Here is a 24,918-nt window from a genome sequence, read left to right on the forward strand (position 1 = left end):
TATTTGAATCAACGTTCCAATAATTTATCTTCCGCAAATTTATGGAAATAAATATTGAGGAAGTGAAAAATCCCATTTTATATATAAGATATATATATTTTATTTAAATGTTTAATATAACGCAATAGATATCATTGTCTGGTATCTTGGTTAAATATTTGTAACACTTCTTCAAACAAAACAATGACATTCAGAATTAATAGTAGAAAATAAAAATTAGTACTATTGTATTATCTGAAGAAATATAAGACATTAATTGTAAAGTTAACAATTACAAAATGGATGATAGTGAAAAAATTCAAAGGTCTACCAATCCTCGTGAAACGGCTAATGTATTCTCTTTAATCACATTCATGTAAGTATCAAGTTGATGATACTAGCAATTATAAAAATAAATATTCAAATTCATTTTAAGCTATACAAAAAGTTTATTTACACGCGGTTACAAAAAGGATTTGGAGGATGATGATCTTTACGAAGTTATTGAAACTTGTCGATCGAAAAAATGTGCTGACGAACTTGAAAGTGCGTATCATGCAGACCGAAAAAGAAAAGGAAAACCTTCTATTTTTCGTGTTTTATGGAATTGCTTTGGTATGTCCTATCTAATATTAGGACTTTTCAATTTAGCTTGGAAATTATTAACAAGGTATAATATGAAAAATTTTGAGTAGGGCAAAAATATCAATTTCCTAATTATTCTTCAGATATTTCTATTACTATATGAACTAACTTATTCGTATTTGATTAAAATAATTGGTAAGACTTCGAATTAGTACCAATATCTGACGAAACCTTGTACATGAGATGAGTTGGAAATAAGTTATAAGGAAACGAGTTCCAGTCCACTGGATTGGTTTTGTCACCGGGGAAAGGGGATTCTAAGTGGCAAGCTCGAAGGTATTTAAAACAGGTTTTAGGTTTAGAATCATCGAAATCGTCGGAGTCCAGGGAATAAAGTGAATTTTGTCTCAAGTGTATAGTAAGGATAGAAAACCAAACAAAAAGCAACCGATTCTAACATTGTTTGTATCGAACCTTTCTCGGTGAAAATAGCCGGCAACCCAGAAAGGTGAGGGATTGAGCCAATCTTGAAGTTTTTCAGGTAGTTACCTGTTCTCTACTCTTCTAAATTGTCATTGTACTGAAATAGTTGCTTCGCGTGACAATTCTCTAATTTCACGAAGGGTGTCTACATAATCGATTACAGAGGTATTCACCCAAATGCTTACTGAAATCGTCCTCCTAAATTCTTTGGTTCGGGATGAAAATTGAAGATGAAGTCGATACGCAACGAGGGAATAGAAAGAGCTGAGTGAATTATGTCTTAAGTGCATATAAATCATATTTAGCTAACCTACTGGACTCACTGTTTATATACTACCACTACACCAACACTCACAATTACACTGTCTAAAGCTGACACTACTGTCTGAAGATAAACAGTCTTAAGTCTCTGAAGACGATAACTTGGTTATCGAAACGCAGGTCAGACAGTGTAATTGTGAATGTTGGTACAGTGATAGAGTAAACAGTGTTTTTAATATAAATATCACTAACTTTTCCAAAAATTCCAACTTAGTTAACTAATCCAACCAAACCTAACTCGATCCAACCAAAAGCTATCTAACCTATCAATGTTTGGATTGATCCTTTCACGGTGACAAAACCTTTTGAAGGTGAGGGATCGGGCCAGCTTCAAACTTTTAACTACTCTCTACTTTTCTAGATGATAATGGTACTGAAATAGTTGCTTCGCGTGACATTTCCAGCAAGCTCTGGGAATTTTACGGTTCTCCACACCATCATTTCTTCGTGAGCTCTAGTTATTTGAGTAAAAACTTCTCTGATTTCACAGACGGTGTTCACATCATCAATTTCAGAGGTATTTAACCAAATTTATATCTACTGAAATTTTCGGATGATAAGTGTAGATAATATCGATACGTAACGAGGAAATGACAGGAATCGATTTAATTTTGTCTTAAACGCATAGAAATCGTATTTACCTAATTTTGAAATTGTCCTGTCACGGCTGGTACTGAAATAGATGCTTCGCGTGACCAGGAAGCGTGTTCTGGGCAGTTTCTGATTATCCTCGCTTCTATTTTCTTGAAAGCTGTCATTATTCAAGAAAAAGCTTTTCCGATTGCATAGAGGGTATCTACACTAGAGGTATTCAACCAAATGCTCACTGAAATCTTCCTTCGGGATTTTTTGGTTCCGGATAGAAATTGGAATTGACTTGATTAACAATATTTTGTCCAGTTTCATCTGTTTTTTGGAAGTTCTCGCTCTTTCGAGTTATTATATGGATAAGAGAGCTAAGTTTAGATCCTAATGCATCTATCAGCGTTAAGGGAGTTCCCAGAATAAACAAACAAGCTCCAGAATGAATTTTGGAGTTAATCTTCAAACTTCATTATTTAACAGGCAAAATCGGTTGTTGGTACTAACTCGAAAGCAAATAACTGTACAAATGTACGTAAATGTAACAAATGTTTCTGTACTTATGATGGAAATAATTATTTTTTAGTGCCTTGGAACCTGATGCAATTGCTAATTTAGTTGCATACTTCAATCCTGGTCAAACTAAAATGTCGATGAACGACGCTTTATATTATGCTACTATCCTTATAGGACTAAAATTAGTACACAGTTTTTATCATCCTAATTACATGATTTATCTTGTACAATTGGCAATTCAAATAAGAACTTCATTTTGTTCTTTAATATACAGAAAAGCTCTGAAGTTGAGTCCCAAGGCTTTAGAAAAGACGAGTTTAGGTAAGATGATGAGAATGAAATGAGAATGAAAATATGTTCCACTGAGTTTTGTCCAGATATATTTATCTGAATCTTAGTATCGTTCTCTGTGGCTCTATTCAATCTCTTAGAAAGTGAATGTGTTCAAAATATAAAAAGTTATAAATAAATGTTGAGAAAATCACTCATAGAACAAGAAGAAAGTTCTGAAATCCAATTTTGAAAATAATAATTTAATAGGAAAACATCGGAAAAGGGCAGCTATATTGAGTAACAACTGGAGAAGTCAAAGCCTATAGTATGATGTATCAACATAAGCAAAGGAAGAATACAAATTGTTCCAAAATAACTAAATTTTGTCCTTGAAATGCGTGATATGTGATAGTTGTACATGAAACAATTTAATTCAATGAGGTTGAGATCTTTTAGCTCGTTTCAATTTCTTTAACGCTCCATCTAAAGGGATTTTTGTTTTCAAAATATTACACTTGGTTTATGAGTGACCCTTCATCTCCACTTTCATTACAATTTTCTTCTAGTACATTGTCAGTTTCTCTAGCATCACTATTAGTTTCATTCTGTCACTTTGAAGTGGTTTCTCATGAACTAGTCTTCAAATCTTCAATATCTGATATTTAATGTACTTGTTGCCTCAAAAATCACTCATGGATTTCTTAAGGTAAGAGCATTTTTGATAAATAAAGATATTAAGTGTCGACTTTGAGACTAACGAGCTCAATCTACAGTCTATGCTTTAGTTTTATCTTCTAAATATTGAATTTTGATCCACAAATTCATCACCCAAATCACTTCTAAGCATTCTAAAGCTGCCAAATTTTATATCAATCTATTTACTGGTAGTTTTAGTTTTGATTTCTATCAGTAATAAATAATAATCATTTTAATTTAATTCAAATATTGATAGCAGCTCTAGTACACAAATTGGTACAAAGAAATGTACTATTTTCAGGGAATATAGTGACGCTTATAACTAAAGACGTCGCTCAGTTTGAAGGTGCTATATGGTTAGTTAATGATTTATGGATTGGAGCAATACAATCTGTGTATATCTGTTATTTGATATACGTTAGAATAGGATGGTCTTCCACAGTTGGAGTGATAGTTTTGGCTTCTGCTGTACCGATACAATGTGAGTAATAATCATTAGATATATTATTATCAATATAGTTTTTGAACTGATCTCTTTTGCAGATTGTTTTTCTAAAATTATAAAGAATCTTAGATTGAAAATGAATACTAGGACAGATAAACGTTTACAAGAAACACAAGAAGCTTTATCAACAATTAAAATTATTAAAATGTACACTTGGGAAAAAATTTTCGTAGACAGAATTGATGAGACTAGGAGGTAATTTCTTTACTTTCTTACTTCTCTTTTATATTTGACATTTCGACTACTTTGCGTATTTGCGTATTTATATTAATCAATCAATCGCCTACATCATCAATATCAAAATAATAGAATCAAAATAGAAATCTGTTTAAACAAGAAAAAGTAATTTTTTCTTACTTTTTATATCAAATATGTAGCAAATTATTCGTAGTTTCATCAAAATTTATAATATAGAAGTATAAATTTTATTTCTCATTTTTATGTACAAAAACCGTTTCTATAAATTCTTTTTTCCATATATTTCATTCTGTATCAATCTTTATAATCGGATATATAATTTTTTGATATTTCGTGGGTCGTCAATGCAGTTTTATTTTGATTACTGTTCAGTCTATTCTCTAATTATTTTGATGTCTGCCCTATGTAGACTGCGTCACAATCATTACAAGGTACTCGATATATAATTATATTCTTTTGTTTTTTTTTTTGGTCTTTTAGATTTTATTTTAGTGAAATATTTGGATAATATATTATATCTTCTATAACTCATACTAATATCATATTTATTGAAATAATTCGTTAGTTGTTAGAAAATTCTTCGTACGTGTGGTAAAAAAAATGTTTTGTTTCTTAATTGATTATATTTTTCATTTATCCTTTACCTCAATATGTTGTCTATCATTTTTTCCGACTAATTCAATGCAGTTTTTACTTTTTGAATAACTAAACATCTAAATTCAGGATGTGATGTTGGATAGATCTATCAGCCAAACTTTTTGTTATTGATTTTTTTTGTGAAAAAGGATGACGTTCAAATATCTTGAGGACCAAGTTGGTTTTGTAAACCTTTCTGTTCTTATTTTATTATCAATTTCATAAAATGTGACATCAAGAAAATTAATTTCATGATTTGGTTTAATGTCGATTGGGAATTGAAGTTTTTTATGATGAGAATTGAATTTTTGATTTGTGTTTTCAATTTTATTCATAATACAGCAAATGAATTAGATATTCATTTCAAGTTCACTTAAGACATTTTCCTTAAGACATTTTCCTTAAGATCTTCCATTATTAATTGTGCTATATTTGAAGTATGTTGTTGTAAGTATGTCTGTGTATTCTTTAGTGTCAAATTTTTTCATTAATGTATCTTTCATAATTGTGATATTCATGATGTAGGTGATCTATTGATGAATACAAAAGCTCAAATTGTTAATGTGAAATAAGAAAATGTTTACATAAAGAATGGAAGCAGCTGAAACTCCAATACCATATACTTTTAAACGAAAGCACAATTAATAACCTAAAATCAAGATAATTCATCAATCCATTCATGTTTCACCTAATTTTCTCATTGTATATTACTGGAATATTTTATCTTATAATTTCGTTTCTCTGGGGATCTATTCATCCAGTATGTCACTAAAAAGGCTTTAAATTTGGAACATACCCCAAATTAGAGCAATTATAATTAACCCTATTTGTTTTTTTTATACAGACCACTTCAAGATTAATGTAACCTGGAAATATTTCTATTCTGGTTTGATTTATTTATTTACAAAAAAAGTCCAATAAATTGAACATCGATTCAACAAAATAAGCTATTAAATTTTGTAAGCCAATCGGAAATTAAAATACTAGGTTAGTTTATTTTGTGAACGAATTTTCTGAGTTTTATTTAGCAAAATTCCACTTTTAAAGTTTAGCAGTTCAAGGATGCTGCTCGAATCAAATCAGTACTCCATAAATTTCTTCTTGTGCACAAGACAATCTTAACTTGCAATTTCTTGTTCTTCTTCAGACCTTTTTGGAATGCTTCTTTAATTATGACTTTTGTCCTAGGTTTCAAATATAATTCTCAATTTTCATTGATTAGTTGCCTTCTCACTTTATTATTATATTCATGAAATAGAACGCTTGCTAGCACGAATATGTCGATCCGAAGATATTCAGCATGCCAAATGCCAACTTCTTCACCTAATTGCAGAAGAATGTAGAAGACTATTTCATGCATCGATTATATGAGCGTCAAATCACGGCATTTCTTTCCAAACAGTCCACATTTGTTGCGTTACGTATATACATTTCCAGATCTCAAACTCTTCTAATATATTTTTAGCGCCGTAAATTTTTCACTTCACAAAGCTTTACATTTTATATCGATCAATTGCATGTCTAGAGATCCAGTTCCAGTTCCGAATGGCTCAATGTAGATTTCGTTACTATTTGTGTTAAGAGGATTTACTAGAAATGTTAGAGTGGTTTTGTTGGTTTTGAATTGATCAAATCTGTCAGCAAATTCATTTATTTAATTTCGCTGTGATATACATCATTAAGTAAAATTTTTGTAACCACTCTCCAATTGAGGGTGATTAATGTCTTTTTCATTAAGAAATATATTTATTTCATTCAAGCACAAAGCAAAACGTTACAACACCTCACCTTTAGAAAGCCATCGCACTTTATTATGAAGAAGGAGGTAAGGATACTTAGTCTCCTTTTCGTTTCACAATTATTAAAAATGGTAGTGGTAGAGCGCTTTTGACAAGATGCTATTATCAATTTTTATTATTAAATTCATGATCTCCACTATTTCGGTCGGAAATGTTTGGGAACACAGCGCTTCTTGGTGTATTAGGTAGTGAATTTATTGATTTATTTTGCTCCGAAGAACCATTTTTGTCCTTTTATTTTTTCCTGTTATACTTCTGGTTCCATCAATTGCTATTAAAACGATTTTCTTCAAATTGATCCCATTGTCTTTAAAGCATTTTTGCACGGTATTCCCTATATCTTCCCTCCTCTCTAGTTTGTCTCAAGAGCGGTAGCAATCCTAGAAATTCTTCTTTTGTATCTTGGGAAGACGTATCTGACAAACGAGCAACTTATTATCCCAAAAGTAAGAACATCTGCGACCTGGTAAGATGAAAGATGAGTTCTATGTATTGAGTGATTTTTTTGCTGGTATCTTTTTGGCAACACTGTTTTTGACAGATCACGCGTGAATCGTGTCTCATGTCATTGTCAAACTTGTACAGTTTGGTCTATAATTTAAACATTAATCGACTTATGAACGAACAACGCTTGCAAATTATTGAATTTTACTATCAAAGTTTGGTAGGCCCACTGAGGGAGCTAATCGGAAGCCTGTGACTAAATTTCGAACCCAGTTTACACTATTGGACATTGAACTCCTAGCACGCAAACACTGTTCGGTGTGGATAACGAGTCGGTGGCATCATCGGTCCGTACTTCTTCAAAACCGACAATGGCCGGAACGTTACTGTGAATGGCAAGCGCTTCCGTGTGATTATTGATGATTTTTTTTGCCCAAAATGGAAGAAATGGATATGCCTGACATGTGATTTCAACAAGACAGTTCATCTCACGTTTGGGACCCGTCAATTGGCCGCCTAGATCGTGTGATTTAACGCCTTAGTACTATTTTTTGTGGGGACATTTTGAGTCTAATATCTACGGGGATGAACCAGCAACAATTGACGCACTGGAAGCTAATATTGAAGCATTTATTCGGCCGATATATTGGAGAGAGTGTGCCAAAATTGAACCTTGCGCATGGGCTATCTAAAGTGGAGCCTCGGTCAACATTTGCATGAAATCATCTTCAAACATGAAATTATACTGATCGTTCTATTGATTCCAATGATAATTTTATCAATTTTCTCAAACTTTTTTGCGGTTTTTTACAAAATTAAATATTATACCTCTTAAAAAATCGCTAATTAGAATATCTATTCAAAATTATTTCAGGAAATAAACAAACAAAACACTTTTATTGGTTTTCATTTTTGTTTTCAGAGTGAATCTATTAAAAGCAAAAACATAAAAACAACTGCCAACCTCGCTAACGACCGTTATCACGTGTATCACGGGGGAGAAGGCGAAAGCATGCGCTAAGAGATATAATCGGTGCTTAATCTTCCAAACGCTATTTTTAAATATATTATTTTTCGATAAAATTATATTTGCGTATAGAACTAAAGAGCTACAGCTCCATATCCAAACAGCCGCATGTGGCTCGGTAGCCACAGGTTGCTAACTCCTAGGCTATACTGGTGTTTTGATTGATAAAATTTTGGTTTTTATTTTGTTGTGTTTTGTTATACCACTTCTAACCCTATTGCTGAAGGCTACAAATACAAGTCATAAGCAAAAATTTGATATGAAAAAACTTGAGAGGTGTAGCGAGTCAAAAAAATCTCTTGAATAATTTTGATTTTCGAAATTTCCCATTATTTCAGTCTGTGATGAAAAAATAAGAATATAAAAAATACTACTCTGTAAGGTGAAGCTTTCTCGATAAAAAAAGTCTCTTACACTTTTTTTGTAAAAGCTGAAACTTTCTTGGAAAAAGTATTAACGCATCCCGCGCACAAGACATGCAAGGGCTGCGTAAAATACGAATTCTTCAGTTGCATAATTACGTACATGTCACGCAGATTGAACATATGGAATGAAATATTGGTACCAAGCAAGCTGGTAATGTAAAAACATTTGACGTTTTGACTTCTTTCAGTCTTTATCATATTATATATTCATGAATACAACCAGGTAATAACCGTTTTTGTCGTTGTGAGACTGAATCTCTATAATCACTCTTTCATAAAATTCCGGTCTGTTATAACATATACAAGGGGGTTCAAAGAATAGTCTAAGTATCGTACAGCTAAGTATCCAGCTACAAAATACAATGAACCCGAATGGGGACGGCCGGCCGGCGCGGTAGCTGCTATGTTTCTCAGCTTGTGAAACTTGTTACCCGGATCATTGTGAAAATTTTCACCAGCTCTCAAATGAGTCAAGTGACGATGAATCTGAGAGTGAAAAATCAGATCCGATATCGACATCGATGTAGACTGTAGAAATATTTTCAATAAAATATTATATAACAAGAAGAAATCTATATGTATTGATTTTTTCCAGAATTTTCAATTGTTTACTTAAAAAAACAGAAATATACGTTTGGTGTCTATAGGAGGTGTCTTGCCTTAGAAAAACGACTTGATAGATTTACTATTTTTTTCTGAGAAAACTATAGTTTTTACAAAAACAGTGCGAGGTCATTTTTTATTAAGAAAAGCTGGATCTACAACGTGGTATTTTTTATTTATTTCTTTCTCATAGACTGAAATAATAGGAAATTTATAAATCAAAATGATTTTCGAAATTTTTGGGAAATTTTGGGAGACCAATAGACCACTGATATATTTTTTAAATCAATAACTAAACCTTTAAGTACAAGTACAAGTGAAAGAAATCAACTTTTTTGCTTACAACTTACTCTTTTGATGAGAAATTGCCTCCACCCACTGGGCTATTTTATATCTCGTCCCACGGAGACGGGATGAAGCTAACACCTTACCAATTTCTAGCCAAATCGGCTCGGCCCTTATAAAGTTATAAATATTGTAATTACGACGATTTTCTTTTATATATACCCATAAAATGTGAGAATTGTGGTAATTAGAAAATCATCAGCTTATTTTTTATAATGCCTTTATTTTGATCTCCTAGTAATTCCAAAGTATTTTCAGGACTTTAGATCATCAAAACCGAAATATAATTCTCGTATTTTTTCAATTGTTTCAGAAAGGAAGTCGAAATATTACTCCGAAAAGCTATCACACAATTTTCGTTGATGATTTCCAGCGATTTACTTGGAAAAGTTGGATTTTACATACTAGTAATGATGTACATTCGGTTCAACACCCATGCTCAAGCCGAAACTATATTTTATGTGATGAGATCGTACGGAACCCTTCGACATATAATATCTCTAATCTTCACTTACGGTATATCATTAATTGCAGAGTTATCTGCAGCTATAGAAAGAATAGATAATGTATTGCAGCTTGATGAATTACCAAAACATGTTGATACACACGATGAAAATCCACAAATTGATATAAAAAATATTAGCGTGGAAATGAAGGGAAAACAGATTCTTGATAATATAACTTTAACATTAAACGCTGGACTAAATGTCATAACAGGTCAATTGGGATGCGGGAAAAGTTCATTGATAAAAACGATTCTGGAAGATCTTCCCGTAGATAGTGGAGAAGTACACACCAGAGGTACGAAAAGTTATGCTTCGCAAGATCCGTGGTTGTTTCCTGCATCTATTAAACAAAATATTCTGTTCGGTGAACAATATGATTATGAAAGATATAATAAGGTAAGTAATGTTATCAGTATCAAACTATAGCGTGCGGAAGCATAAATTTAGAACGTAGGTGAATACCTAAAGTATCACTTTACATGATTTCATATAAAACAATAATTTTATTACCAAAAGATTGGTACACTTTGGTTACTTCACCGAAGAGATTGAGACATTTGTTATTTGTTAAGCTTTTCAATACCCCCTTCAAAGAAAGTTTTCGCCAATGTAGCCTAACCGTTCAGTAACATTAGAGTACAAAACAAACCTTGAAACTTCTGGAACAGATTTGCGTCCTTGGCCCTCTTCATCATGCACATCAATACGGCCATCTCTAAACTTTCGACACAGTCACTCATGAAGTATTCTTCATACACATAACTCCTTCTCTGATGGATTTCTGCAGCACTATGGCCCTCAGCCAGTAGAAAACGAATCACATTTCGCAATTCACACATCAATAATGACGGACATGTTTACGTGGTTGTAGCACAACGCCGACTGACGCCTGAATGTCAAAAATGGCAGAGTGTGTAGTGCGAGAACTTCGCAGTCGCCTACAGCGCACGGAGCGACCGGAGGTTCAAAAGAAAACGGTCATCGTAGATATATTGATAACATCGATTGTTATGACTCTTTAAGCATAGCTGATATTATGTTGTCAATATCCTCCCGAATGTCCTCCATTGAAATTCCGTAATAGAAAGAGATACAAATTTGAGACTAATGGAAGATAGACAAAGAGAACTACCAAATATAGGGCATAAGTCATTAGACTCAAGATCAACAATAGGAACAATGGACCAGGATTACAAAAGAGTCTAAAAGCAATACAAATTTATCGAAATATGAGGATGTATATTTGTTGAAAAAACGAAGAAAAATGCCCCAAGCTGCCAAAAGCCTGATAAATGTATAGAAATATAGATAAAGAAAATTTAAGGAGCCAAAAACCATAAAAAATTGAATAAAGATGAAAAAGAAGATTATAAGTAAAAGAAAACCATAAACATTCATAGAAAGTAGAAGAAAGAAGTAAAAGATGGACCAGGATTATAGAAAAAAGCAATAAAAATTTATCGAAATATGAAGATGAACATCTTATAAAAAAATGGAGAAAGAAGACCACAAGAAGCCAAAAGTCTGAGAAATGTATAGAAATACAGATAAGGAAAAAATTAAAGTAGCTAAAAACAATAAAAAATTGTACAAATATGAAGAAAGAAGATTATAGAAAGACGAAAACCAAAAAAAAATTTATAGAAAGCAGAAGTAAGAAGTAAAAGATTGTATAATGTAACAAAGATAAAGAAATAAGATCATTAAAGCCCAAAACTATGAAAATATGCAGTAAGATGTGAATAGAAGATCATAAGTAATCAAAAATCACGAAAATATTTGGAAATATTGAACTTTAAATGTTAAAGAAATTCTAAAGAAATTTACAGATCAAAAATCACAATTGGTAAAATAGGAAGATTGAGCCAACCAATATTAATTTCATGCATCGGGAATTGATGTTAATGTAGTAACACACGCGTTGTTGAATCATGGACTGATACAATATAAAATAAGAAACAACGTCCGCATGAACGACAGTAAGAATAATGTGAAACCCAAAACTTGTAGCCACGTTTTGACATTTCCTACACACATCTTACAGAATAAGCGGATAGTCCAAATGCAAACGCATATTTGCGGTCGCAGAACATCGTGGAGACCAGTACATTGAAGATTTCACTGCCTTAATGTTCTCAGGTGATCTAATAGGCCAAGGAGTTCATTTTTTTGTCCTACTCATAGGTTGTCTAAATGTAGTGGGCTACATAACACTCAACAGAGCTAAATTAAACCGATTCTGGAAGACTCGATTTTTTGCGATCACTGAATATCCAATCGAAAGGTAGGCTTCCATGGCAAACGCACATTCCTCAGTATTCCAACACATGATGGTGACTGAGCTGTGTCTGAATAAACTTTATGGCTCAGTCTATGAAAACAATCGACTGAATACCACGCATTCAAAAAAAGTTATGTTACCATACTTTGTCTAATACTCTATATTTCGACAAGTTTTGGTACTCTGGATGAAAAAAGGAAATTTTATACATGAATCTTAGTTCGGGAGAGCTTAAGTTTGGAGCTGTATGCTCAATATTGTGTGAGATATAAGCACATTTAGGAAATCATATCATTTTTGATAATTTAAAACATTTCTTATCTTGAAATTTTCCTAGTCTGATGACGTTCCAAAATCTGTTGAGTTGTAAGAGCTTGGGAGAATTTATCCAGTAGTGGTATTTCTATAGGCAATGGAATGATCAACATAGCCCTCGACTACCGTCGTAGACTTCCATCCACCTTGTTTTTTTATTTTCGTAATATTTACTTCTGCTGACAAAGAAGAAGAGGATCTACAAAAACAGTATAATAGAGAGCATTTTACCAAATGTATAGATACCAACTAGACTGGCAGTGCATTTTTTATCCATGTATTTCAAGAAAAAACGACGGTGTGGTGTTTGTGCTTGGCAGTTGTATGACCAATGATTGATTCCGAAAATAGTTGCAACCTCAAACATCAAGTATTTTTTTTCATCAATTGTGAGAATTTTTTATGTTTTGAGACGATATTCTTTATTTTCACGTTTTAAATTTGCAGTTACCTTGGAGTATTAACCAACATCAAGACCATATTTTTAATTTTTTTGTAGGTATGCTCAAAAAAATTAATGACTGTAATTCTCTTCTACACTTTTCAATTTATCCCAAGCCAGAAAATTGTAAAACGCATTTTGAAGTTTAATCTCACACCAAATTTTATTTTATTATCACAATAGAGGGTTAATCATTTTTTTGGAACTCATTACAAAATAACAACATTCTCGAAACTTGGAAAACTAAAGTAATCTTTAGAAACACTAATCAAGTAAAATAATTATATTTCAAAAATGAAAATCAGATAGTTTGAAGAACAATTATTCCCGATTAAATGAAGCTCGATTGTGAAACATAACATATAACTGTTCTTCAAATATGGCATATTCAAACATAGCACTGTAACTAGAAAACTAACGGATTCAATCATTTATAACTAAAATTTTTCAGGTTATTGAAGTGTGCGCTTTGAAATACGACTTTAGTATATTAGAAAAAGGTGACGAGACTATAGTTGCTGATAGAGGAATGAATTTAAGCAAAGGACAACAAGCTAGAATAAATTTGGCTAGAGCAATATATAAAACCAGTGATATTTACTTACTTGATGATTCCCTTACTGCTCTAGATACGAAAGTACAAGATCATATTTTCATTAATTGCATCGAAGGTTTCCTAAAAGGAAAATTAGTTTTTTTGGTAACACATAACACCAAACATATTACGAAAGCTGATAAATTAGTAATACTTGAAAATGGTGCAGTTAAGTATGAAGGAATTAAAGAAAAGATATTGCCGGATATGTTGAATAAATTGGAAGAACTAGAAGGATCAGATTCGAGTAAAAATTCTAAAGATGATGTGGAAATACAAAGTGAAAGCACGGAAAATACAAAATTGGTAGAAACTGCAACAATAAAGAAGCAAATTTATCACGAAGATAAAAAGAAAGGTGGTTTGGCGTTTGAAGTTTATACCAAATATGTTAAATATGGAGGAGGAATTTTCTTTGTTATATTGATTATTGCCTGTTATTTTGGATCTACGTTTTTTGATAGCAGTTCTCAAGTTATGTTGACTAATTGGTAAGTTAGAATTTATGTGAATTTTGGATATTTTTTCTCTTTTAATCATAAATTCAACTTTTCAATAACCGAATTATAGGCTCCAGAGATCAAAGATGAATTCCTCATAGAAAATCAACCATTTTGTGAGCTCTCTCAACTCACAAGACATGCTTCGAAGTTTTGAACATTATTTCATATCTTTTGACGTTTTAATGCTGGATTATATGCCTAAGCCGGGTTGTCATTGCGCGAAACGAGTTTCGCCTTCTTACCACACCGAATCTTATTTCGCCAGTATTTTTCGAAGTAAGCCAACGCCAGTCGACCAAAGACATTTTCGCGAAACAGTTTTTTTCAATTCTTTTTCTGCGTATCAAAAGTTGTTACTTATTTGTAGAAACTGTATTTCATAAAATTAAAAATAATTTGATGCAAATGGACAGTGATATGAATTTTGAAACTCTCTTTTATGGAATCAAAATGTCATTTGCATTAAAAAACTGTCCTTCACAAAATCATCTTGTCATTTGTCTTCGGAAAATTGTTTTTCACAAAATTTATTCATGATTTGAGTCCAGAATTTATCTTTAACTAAAGTGATTCGTCCTTTGTCTTTGAAAGATCTCTTTTGTGGAATCGAAATGTCATTTGCATTTAAAAACTGTATTTACAAAATCACCCCGTCATTTATCTTCGGAAACGTGTTTTTCACAAAATTTATTATTCGTGATTTGACTACAGAATTTATCTTCAACTAAAGTGAGTCGTCTTTGTCTTTGGACGATCTCTTGTGTGGAATCGAAATGTCATTTGCATTTGAAAACTGTCGTTCACAGAATCATCTTGTCATTTGTCTTCGGAAAATTGTTTTTCACAAACTTTATTCGTGATTTGACTCCAGAATTTATCTTTAACTAAAGTGAGTCGTCATTTGTCTTTGGAAGATCTCTTTTCTGGATTCGAAATGTCATTTGCGTTTGAAAACTGTCCTTCACAAAATCATCCTGTCATTTGTCTTTGGTAACTTGTTTTTCACAAAATTCAATCGTAATTTGTCTTCATAATATATCTTTTATTGAAATGAGCCGTTATTTGCCTTTGCAAGCTCTCTTTTGTAGAATCAAACTTACATTTGTTTTCAGCAACTTTTTCTTACAAAATCACTCTGTCATTTGTCCTCAAGAACTGCCTTCCAGGAAGAAATCTCTCTCATGCGAAATAAAATTGTCAATATTTTCTAGAAACCCTTCTAGAAAAGCAAACTTCCAATTTTTTCTTTAGAAACTGTCTTGAGAAACTATCTTCTACAGAAACAAATTGTCATTCATCACCAGAAACTGTCTCTTATCATTACAAACCATCTTTAGAAACTGTGTTTCATAGAAGAAATCTATCGTTTTTTTCTAGTATCTGCACTTTACAAAATCAAAACGTAAATTCTCTCTATAAACTGTCTTCAGCAAAAATTAATAGTCATTTATCTTTAGAACTGGCTCCTGTGAAGTCAATCTGTCATTTGTCATTATAAACTATCTATTACCGGAACAAACCATCATGTGTCTTTAGAAACTGTCTATTACATAACCAAACTGATATATATGATCGGGAAAAACGCTGTAGATGGCGCGTGTGTATGTTTTTAAGGTCGCGGATTGATTATACGTTAGCTGAGGCCATTAGTTACAGTATGGCATAGTTTTCACGCGCGTGCTACGACTATTAGTGAACGTCAAGTTCTGACCGCCTTTGTGTGTCTAGTGAGTCTACCGAATTAAAATGGATAAAGCGTTCAAAGAAGGCCGCAAACCGTCGAGAATGAGCCGCATGATTGTGGGCTAAGAAACCAACATCGCAACAGACAACAGGAGGGGGGCGGTTTCTTAGCGAAAAGCTTCACTACAAACCAAGGGTTCACTATGACACTCCCGAAATCAAGGTATAGTCTAAAAAGTGGTAAAGCGCCAGTCAAAGCGAAGATAACAAGTCCGCCCGGGTGGCGTGTACTATAATCTGGGACCGAGGGGGGCGGGGAGACGTGTTCGTTCACATCCTAAGCACTCAATGTTCCATAAAGGCTTCATAGTATTCTAACCTTCTGAAAACACACGCTTATCGCCGGAGATGGAGGAGCATTCCAGCGCCAAGGGCAATTCTTCTCTAGGATAACGCGCGCCCCCATACGAAATCAGAACTAGAGTGGGAGATGCTAGAACATCCCCTATACAGTCTGGATCTATCACTTTGCGAGTACTACATGTTCGTACAACCGAAAAACGCCCTATGAGGTGGCAAAAATATATAACTAGTGAGGGGAATTAATAAAAAAATTAAACATTTTAATAATAAATAGAGGTGTCAGAGCTTTTGTTTCGATAATATTTAGTCCAACCTCGTAATTTTTTCTTATTATTCGAGCAATTATACCTTATTAAAATTTTCCTTGTCTAAAATTGAAATACAAGGGACATATATGAAATTTTATCAGCTAGTTACGAGGTTTATTGTAAAATAAGTATTTAATTCAAGAATAAAAACTCGATAATAGTTGTGAGAACAACGATATAAATTAAAACTTTCTTACTTTTGATCAATGTTCAACCCTATTTCATACCCTATGTTTATTCACAGTATTTATTTGTTATTTATTTGAATTGAAAGATCTCATGTGTTTTTTATTCTAGGGTAAATCATCAATCTTCGATTTCCACTTTAAAAGAAAAGTACTTTGGATACTCATTCGAAAGTTATGACCAGTTATACGACGTATATTTTGCATCTGCTAACTCCACAACCATCGCTCCTCTTTTAGTACCAAATTTCATAAGGTCGTCAAACGGAACTTCAACTGACGAGGAATTTATTTTGAATCGTACGGCCATGACACAAAACCAAAACGAAACCTACCATTTATTGATTAAACTTGAAAATATAGAAACAGAAGCTACGAAAACTTTGAATATATACACAATGTTATTGATAGCATCGATAGTGTTTGAATTTATGAAAAGTTATTTTTTTTTCAAATTTGGAACTAACGCTTCGATAGGTTTACATAAAGCCATGTTACAATCCGTTGTTTTTGGAAAGATGGCGTTTTTTGATACATTCTTCGTGGGAAATATTCTGAATAGATTTTCACAAGATTTAAGTGTTGTGGATGAGCATTTACCAATGATTCTAGCGCTGTTAATAGGGGTGAGTCAATTCCAATTATATAATAACAAACTTTTCTTCCCCAACAAGTTAACTTGCATTGATTTTGAGGATATAAGAAATGTTACTGATATTTGTTCGAAAATAAGAGGCTAAAGTGGTGTTGACTCAAGCATTAATGCAAACTGCGTAGCTAACGCCATCTATCAAAAAAATTTTAATAAAGGATGTGGAGGAGCTTGTTGGGAGTGTTGAAAATAACAATTGATTATTTTTTATCTATAAATTAAAAAAAATGATTTTATTCCCTCAAACTATTTTGAACTTCCTGAAGTTCTGGTATTCATCAGATTGATACTCAAACAATGGATGAAGTTTTTTCTTGTCTCTTCAGGCTGCTTTCGCTTTTGGAGGAATTGTTGGTATGATGGCAAGTGTGAGTTGGAAGTTTATAGTTCCATCAGTGGCTATTCTTATGTTGTTAATTATTTTACGACACTTATATATGCCAACTGCTAGGAGTCTTAAGCGTTTGGAAGCTGCAAGTAAGTTTTTTTTATGAATCTCATTTCCTTTGTTTTTTAATGATTAATCTCATTTGAAACTCATGACAAAAGTGTCAAAAATAATGTTTTTTATGATCAGTCTATTTCGAATTTTAGTTCGGTCAAAAATGTTTTTTTAATTTATATCAGTCTTAAAGCACGAGTTCGTTTGTGGTTATCATTTCCCTTTGAATGAAAATTTTTACTTCCTTCAGTCAATTTTTGTCAAAAAAGACATCTCTGAGCTCAATCTGTGGTGAAAATTTTGTTAAAGTTGCCTTTGGTGAGTTTGTTTTGATTTAAAATAGAAATTTGTGAGATTATTCCACTGAAAAGTTCAAATGATTTGTAGAAAAATTTAATTTTCCAAATATTAATATCCTCTTCAAGTTTAGCTCTGTAGTATATTGAATTTAAACAGTTATTTTTTTATGCTTAGTCTAAGTTTTTGCTTCCTGTTGTCATTTTATTTTAGTATGACCTTGCTCTCAATTCAATTTTATCAAAGCTGTGTTTCCTAGGTGAAATTTGGGCCGAAAATGAATTTTCTGTTTTGGTGGAATCTCACATTCTAAGCTCAATTTGTCAATCATACGCTTTTTTGATTCAATTTGGTAATTATTTGTTTTTCGGAGTTCAATTTTCTCAAAACTTGGAGTTATGAATCAAATTCTGTTATTCATGTATTCAATGGTTCAATTTGACAGATAATTGCATATCTTAAGTTCAATTTGGTGTATTATGAATTCAGTTCCAAAAAATTACCTTCTCTCATACTTATATGGTTGAAAATTGTATCTCTTGGGTTATTCTCACATTTTGAATATATTCAAAAATTAATTTTTCTGTGTTTAATTTTGTTAAATATTCTGGAAATTTCCTTCTTTACTTTTTTATCATATTTTTCCAAAAAATGTCTTTTCCACGTTCAATTTTGTCAACAATTATCTTCTCTATCAACAGTTTTATCCAAAAATAGCTTCTTCATGTTTGGTTTGGTCAAAAAATTGGTTTTTTTCAGGATAACTTCGATTGAGTAAGGTATTTTATCAGTATTTTTTTCTTTTTTGAAATAAGTTTCATCAAAAATATCATCAGCTCAGTGCTCAATGTTGTTGAATATTGGATTTTCTCTAATTTGATTGGAAATATCCTTCGCATAATATTTTTTGCTTTTTCAAGTTAATTCAATGAAAAAATATATTCTTTGTGTAAAATTTTGGCGTTTTCTTCTCTGGTTTGGTTGAAAATCTCAAATTCTGAGTTACTTTCTTGAAAAATCCTTTTCCAAACTCAAGTTCTCCCGAAACTATCATTTCTACATTCAATTTTGTCAAAAATGTTTTTTCAAAAGTATCCTATCTTTCAAAAGTATTTTATCCTCTTCAACTATGTTTGTCAAAAACTAGCTTTTCCAATTTTTTGAATATTTGTCTTCTCTAGGATCAATAAGATAAAAAATCATAGTTTCCTGTTTAATTCTAATTGAAAATTATATTTTTTAAAGAACTTTGTTCAAATGTTTTTCTCTCATCTTATTTAATCCAAAATTATTTTCTCCTAGAGTCAATTTGGTGGAAAATTGTTTTCTTTATCCTTAACTTGGCCAAACATTATCTTCTCCGATTATAATTTTTAAATTAATTTCAATCAAAATTTGTTTTGTGCATCTAAAATTTTATCGTTTCTTACCTACATTGGATCAAAAATAGCCTTTTCTGTTTATGTCTGTCAAATATTTTCTTATTTTATTCCAATTTGGTCAAAAATTGAATTTTCCAATTAATATTTTGAAAATTATTTCTCTGAGTCTGATTTTATCAAAAATTGTCTCATTCAAATTTCATTTTGTCAAAAATTGTCTCTACCATTTTATTTTGGTCAAAATTTGTATGTTTCAAGTAATGTTGCCTAAAATTCGCTTTCATTCATTCAATTTGATCAAACATTATTGTCTTCTCTAAATTCAATTTTTGAGGAAATTTGTTTCTCCAATCTCATTGGTCAAAAATTGTATCTTTCACTAATTTGCTTTGATTGAAATTGGTTTCAGCTCGTAGTCCAATGATCGGCCATTTAAACTCATCAATGGAAGGTTTAACTACAGTTAGAGCTTATAAAGCCCAGGATATACTTAGAGACGAATTCGACAGACATCAAGATCTTTATATCAGTGCTAAATATACATCACTATGTGTCAAGAATGCGTTTCATTTCTACATGGATATAACGGCAGTTTCTTTCACAGTATACACAATCGTTAGATTCCTATTTTTCGAAACAGGTAATTTCCCTACTAATATCCAATAATTGTAAAAGAAAGAATTCAAATTGTTCAATTGACATTACGCCACAGATGTGGCACAGAGACAATGTGGAAATAATTGAGTTATTATATCAGCAACCGGCGTCGTGCCTAAGAACCTCTCCGAAAATAAGTTTGATACTTTGTATCCGGGATAGGTGAAAGATACCGGCTCTAAGCTACGTGGTGAATAATAATAATAATTGAGAAGCTCCTGAAGTCTTAGAGCAGTTGAAAGGTGAAAATTATTTCAGCTTCTATGGAATTACAAGTGAATGCATTCATTGAAAATAGATAATTTCGTTAATTTGCCTTCATAAAAAATATTTGATATAATGGAGTTTTCGTTCGAATTTTGCGCTATCAAATTGTTACTTTTGTGATAAAAAAGCGTGAATGGTCACACGTCATAAAGATATGAAGTTGATAGGAAATGATAACTCTGCAGACGTTTTTCATTGTGAAATCACAATTTTTCTATGTTATTTCTTTCGATGGACATATTCACATTCCTCCAGTTCTTATCACTAATTTTCGATTTCTTCAACGATTGTTTCAATATATTCAATAATTCCTAGTGACATACGATATCATGAAATTAAATTTCAATATACAACTCGAAACTTGTTACAAACATTTCATGCCTTCGTGCCTTTGTGGCACGTGACCTACGGAAATATATTACCAATTAGGAATACTCACTTTTCAGATATTTTTCTTTATTAAATCAAATGTCTTCTCTGTTATTTCCTTTGTAAGTTCAAATACCCGCATCCCTATAATTTCCATCACTAATTTCTTCTTTATCTTACACAATCATTACTCCTCATATTCAATTGCATGCTGAACGAAGCGATGTGATTTTTTTAAATATTCAGTTTTGAAAGTAAATATGAAAATTTTTGTAAAAACTACTAAGATATACTTTGATTCCATCACATATTAACACAGGAATCTTTCATCAATTCGTTTTCATTACTTTGGTAGGTAATGAAGATTGAAATCCCATATTTCTTTCTCATTTGTTATTATACATGTTGAAGTTCTTTATTTTTAATTTGTTTATTATATATTAAGTCATTTAGTAGGTTTCTCATACCATATGACATCGTAGAAGTGATTATAGAAATTTCTCTAAAAGCTCCAAAGAAAATGAGGGATGGGAACAAAAAATTCCAGATTTATTGATTGTTTCTCGTAATTTGTCAGATGTCAAATGTCCTGACCAAAAACATCATGCACTGAACACACTGTTTACATTACCACTACACCAACACTCACAATTACACTACCTGACACGCGTTTCGATAACCAAGTTAAACTCGCCTCAGACAGTGTAATTGTGAGTGTTGGCGTAGTGGTAGTGTTAATAATAAAAATTAACATTAAGTCTTTCTTAGAAGTTTGGAGTAAGGGGAATCTAAAAGCAAACGAACAACGCAAAATATTTGCCAACTTTTATGAACAAAATTAAGTTATGAAGAAATCGTTTACGGATAACTCAAATATTCTGAGAAGGAACAAATATAACAAAAATCAAAAGTCTCAGTGACGAGTTTTCGTCCGCTAAGGGTTTGGAAATCATTATCGACCACGTAACATATTTTACTATTGACGAATAATCAGTTTTATTGTTGTCAAAAAGGCGAAAAAATATATCTAGAAGTGTATTTTTAAAGATACAAGACGCTAAACTCGAAAGTGTATTTCTAAAGACACAAAAAGCTCAACTCGAAAGTGTCTTTGTCTTTCTGGAAAAAATATATATAATATGAAATATTAAAAGAGTGTCGTGGGTCTAGATCAATATAATTCATGAAGAAAAAGCATCGTCAAGAAAATTTTGTGCTCTGGCCAGATATGGAAACCGCTCATTGCGCAAAGAAAGTTGTAGAAGCCTTTGCAGCCTTGAATATTCCGTTTATTGAACTCTTTTTTCAAAATTTCTGAAGGCTGGGAAATAACTACAGACAGAGACAGAGAATTTTGAGCAGACTTGGACAAAGGCCAGATTCAGTATTTCATAATTTGATGCAAAATTTTGAAACAAAAATAAGTAGGTTGGCCATAAAAACTTTATTCGCAAATGTGCCGGAATTTGTAAAATATGTTGTGTTTAATGATGTTCAATATTGGCCAAACCCAAAACTAAAAAAAATGTTTCATAGTTGAGCATGTTTACGCAAAACACTCATTATGTTTATGAAATTATTGGAACAAAATACAAAACAGGGGATTTACAATACTTCAAAACATCCTTTTAGAAAATGTTTTCCCTAAAATAGAACCAATTCACTCAATTAAATAGTCTGTTCTATCAACATGTATACCAGTGACAGATTGTGTTATAAGAAATTACCAACAGTTTGTACTTTTATTTTATAAAATTTGAATTATTAAAATTTTCGTATTACTGGTAAAAAAACGGGACTTTTCGTAAACCAACGGTACAATCCCAAAAGCCTAAAATAACGGGACTCTCCCGTTCAAAACGGGATGTATGTCCCGCCTAAAAAATTAGGAGAGCCTGCCGACTGGGTGCTACTTTAGTTATATGAAATGTGTGTAATCATCAAGTAGTAACCATTGTTTTATAGTGTAAGGTACAAATAATTAATTTCAAATAAACCATTTGTACGGATATTCGTCCCCACACCGTTATATCAAGAGAAAAAATTTTATATTCCAATAAAAATATTGCAGATTGTCTTTTTATAGATCTACAACAAAAATAAAATATATAAGTTATCATTTGGTTTGGTATATTCAATTTGATCATATTCTGAAATATCCGAATATCCATTTTTTCATTATTTTATGCTCACAAACTTCTTTCAAACTATTTCTGTTTTTAAATAATAAATATTTTCCCAGACACAGCAGCAGGCGACGTCGGTTTGGCTTTAACCCAAGCAGGAGCTTTGACTATGGTTATCCAATTCGGTTTATTACAATGGTCAGAAGCCGAAAATCTGATGACGTCCGTGGAAAGAGTAATGGAGTATACGAAAATCGAACCTGAAAATAAAACAGGAACAAAAATCCCAGACTGGCCTAGTACAGGGAAAGTTCAATATCAAAACGTTTCTCTAACGTATACCAATTCAAATGAAAAAGTTTTACAAGATATCACTTTTGATGTGAAACCCAAAGAGAAAATTGGTATTGTGGGTAGAACAGGCGCCGGAAAATCCTCTATAATAGCAACACTTTTCAGATTATATAATCACGAAGGTACAATTCTAATTGATAACGTAGATACCAAAATACTCTCGTTGAAATACTTAAGGCAACATATTTCGATTATTCCTCAAGATCCTATAACGTTTTCTGGTTCTATCAGAAATAACATCGATCCTTTCAAGGAATTTTCAGATGAACAAATATGGAATGTAATAAGAAAAGTGTACTTGGACTCTAAAATTCCAAATTTGGAATGTTTGATTGAAGATACGAACTTCAGTTCTGGTGAAAGACAATTACTTTCTTTAGCTAGAGCTATAATAAGACAAAATAAAATAGTGGTATTGGATGAAGCTACAGCTAATATGGATCCTAAAACTGAAGAATTGGTACAAAAAGCTATCGATGAGAACTTTTCTGACAGTACGGTTTTTATAATATCCCATAGATTGAATTCTATCACGAATTGTGACAAAGTTTTGGTTGTAAGTACGGGGAAAATCATTGAATTCGACACTCCAGACAAACTAGTAAAAAATAAGAATAGTATGTTATCGAAAATGTTGAAAGTCGCCGAAAACTCGAACTATTAGATTTAATAAAAATTTTCAGAAAAATTTGTCATAGTTTTCTTATCCCATTTTCTCAGAATGTTTAGCTTGATCTCTAAGTGGTATAATCTATCCAAATTCGTTCACAAGCATCCAGTTTTTGGCCTACTATGGTGAAACATGGTAAAACATATGGACGATATAATAAGTATTGATAATAACAACAGCAATGAAAGAGCTTCATAAAATGTCATCAAGAAGTAGAAAACTTGAACAAAGAAGATCAAAAACAGCATGAAATGAGCAGAGAGAAATTAGGGAAGACCATGATGAGAAGATGGAAAAGCTCTAAATATGATGGAATTGCTGAGGCAAACACGAAAGAAGAAATATTACTTGGAAAAAATAATTTGTGATAGCAATATATAAAAACGAGATCAGACGAAAAGTGATTTTTATAAAGATATACACTTAGAACAAAAAAAGAAGTATTTGAACCATAACTTTTTATAGCGAGAAACACAATTATAGGTAACCTAGAACAAGGAGTAAAACGAAAATTTTAAGGTATCCGGATGAGATGGAAACACCCAGTAGACTAAATGAGCCTATAAGTCACATGTAAAGGCTAAAATTAGAATATCAGGAACGAAATAAGGAGAAAACTCAATTAATAAGAGGTTAAAATAAAGGGATAGCGTGACTTATTTCTATCTGTTACGGATACTAAACGAATAGAAGACAAAACTGAAGAAGTAAATTCGATTTTGAGCTGAAAAAAAAAAAAGTGAAAATGAATCCACTACTATATGCAGATAATATATTGAGATCGATAACAGAAATATGGAACAGTTAAAAAAATTAAACATGGAAGTGAATACTAATCATTTTATAAAGTTTTGGTGGCACAATACAAAGCAATAATATTTGAAAATGGTTATCAAAATGGTTTGTTGAATTCCTCCTACAAACAAGATAGTATATTAAGAATGTATAGAATATCTCTTGCAATAACTTCCACTTATTAGAGAGCTCTAAAGACGCAATACGAAAGAGAAGCAACTAAAATTAGTTCAAATAGATAGTGTTCCTTACAATTCCCTTCATAGTTAGTATAGTTAGATAAGAATCGAATGTGAAATAGTTTCAATC

The 24,918-nt window shown here is 31.9% G+C and overlaps 1 protein-coding gene across 1 annotated transcript; it reads left to right on the plus strand.

Annotated features, from left to right (window-relative positions):
* The first annotated feature begins 218 nt into the window (after positions 1-218).
* On the plus strand, positions 219-23,832 carry LOC130441463 (ATP-binding cassette sub-family C member 4-like). The gene is made up of 11 exons (XM_056775163.1): positions 219-355; positions 416-649; positions 2,537-2,787; positions 3,737-3,916; positions 3,979-4,135; positions 9,731-10,319; positions 13,413-14,047; positions 16,711-17,224; positions 17,577-17,727; positions 19,781-20,011; positions 22,907-23,832. The coding sequence occupies exons 1-11, from the start codon at positions 279-281 to the stop codon at positions 23,806-23,808; spliced, it is 3,921 nt and encodes a 1,306-aa protein (XP_056631141.1). The 5' UTR covers positions 219-278; the 3' UTR covers positions 23,809-23,832.
* The last annotated feature ends 1,086 nt before the right edge of the window (positions 23,833-24,918 follow it).

This window comes from Diorhabda sublineata, chromosome 3 (genome assembly GCF_026230105.1).
Source record: "Diorhabda sublineata isolate icDioSubl1.1 chromosome 3, icDioSubl1.1, whole genome shotgun sequence".
Lineage (NCBI taxonomy): Eukaryota > Metazoa > Arthropoda > Insecta > Coleoptera > Chrysomelidae > Diorhabda > Diorhabda sublineata.

What these genes read in the sequence shown, in the direction of transcription:
- LOC130441463 (XM_056775163.1), top strand. Translation starts at nt 279, where the DNA reads ATGGATGATAGTGAAAAAATTCAAAGGTCTACCAATCCTCGTGAAACG. An exon ending in AGAATTGATGAGACTAGGAG is followed by an intron (nt 4,136 to 9,730) that starts GTAATTTCTTTA and finishes CAATTGTTTCAG; the next exon opens with AAAGGAAGTCGAAATATTAC. An exon ending in ATTCCTATTTTTCGAAACAG is followed by an intron (nt 20,012 to 22,906) that starts GTAATTTCCCTA and finishes ATATTTTCCCAG; the next exon opens with ACACAGCAGCAGGCGACGTC.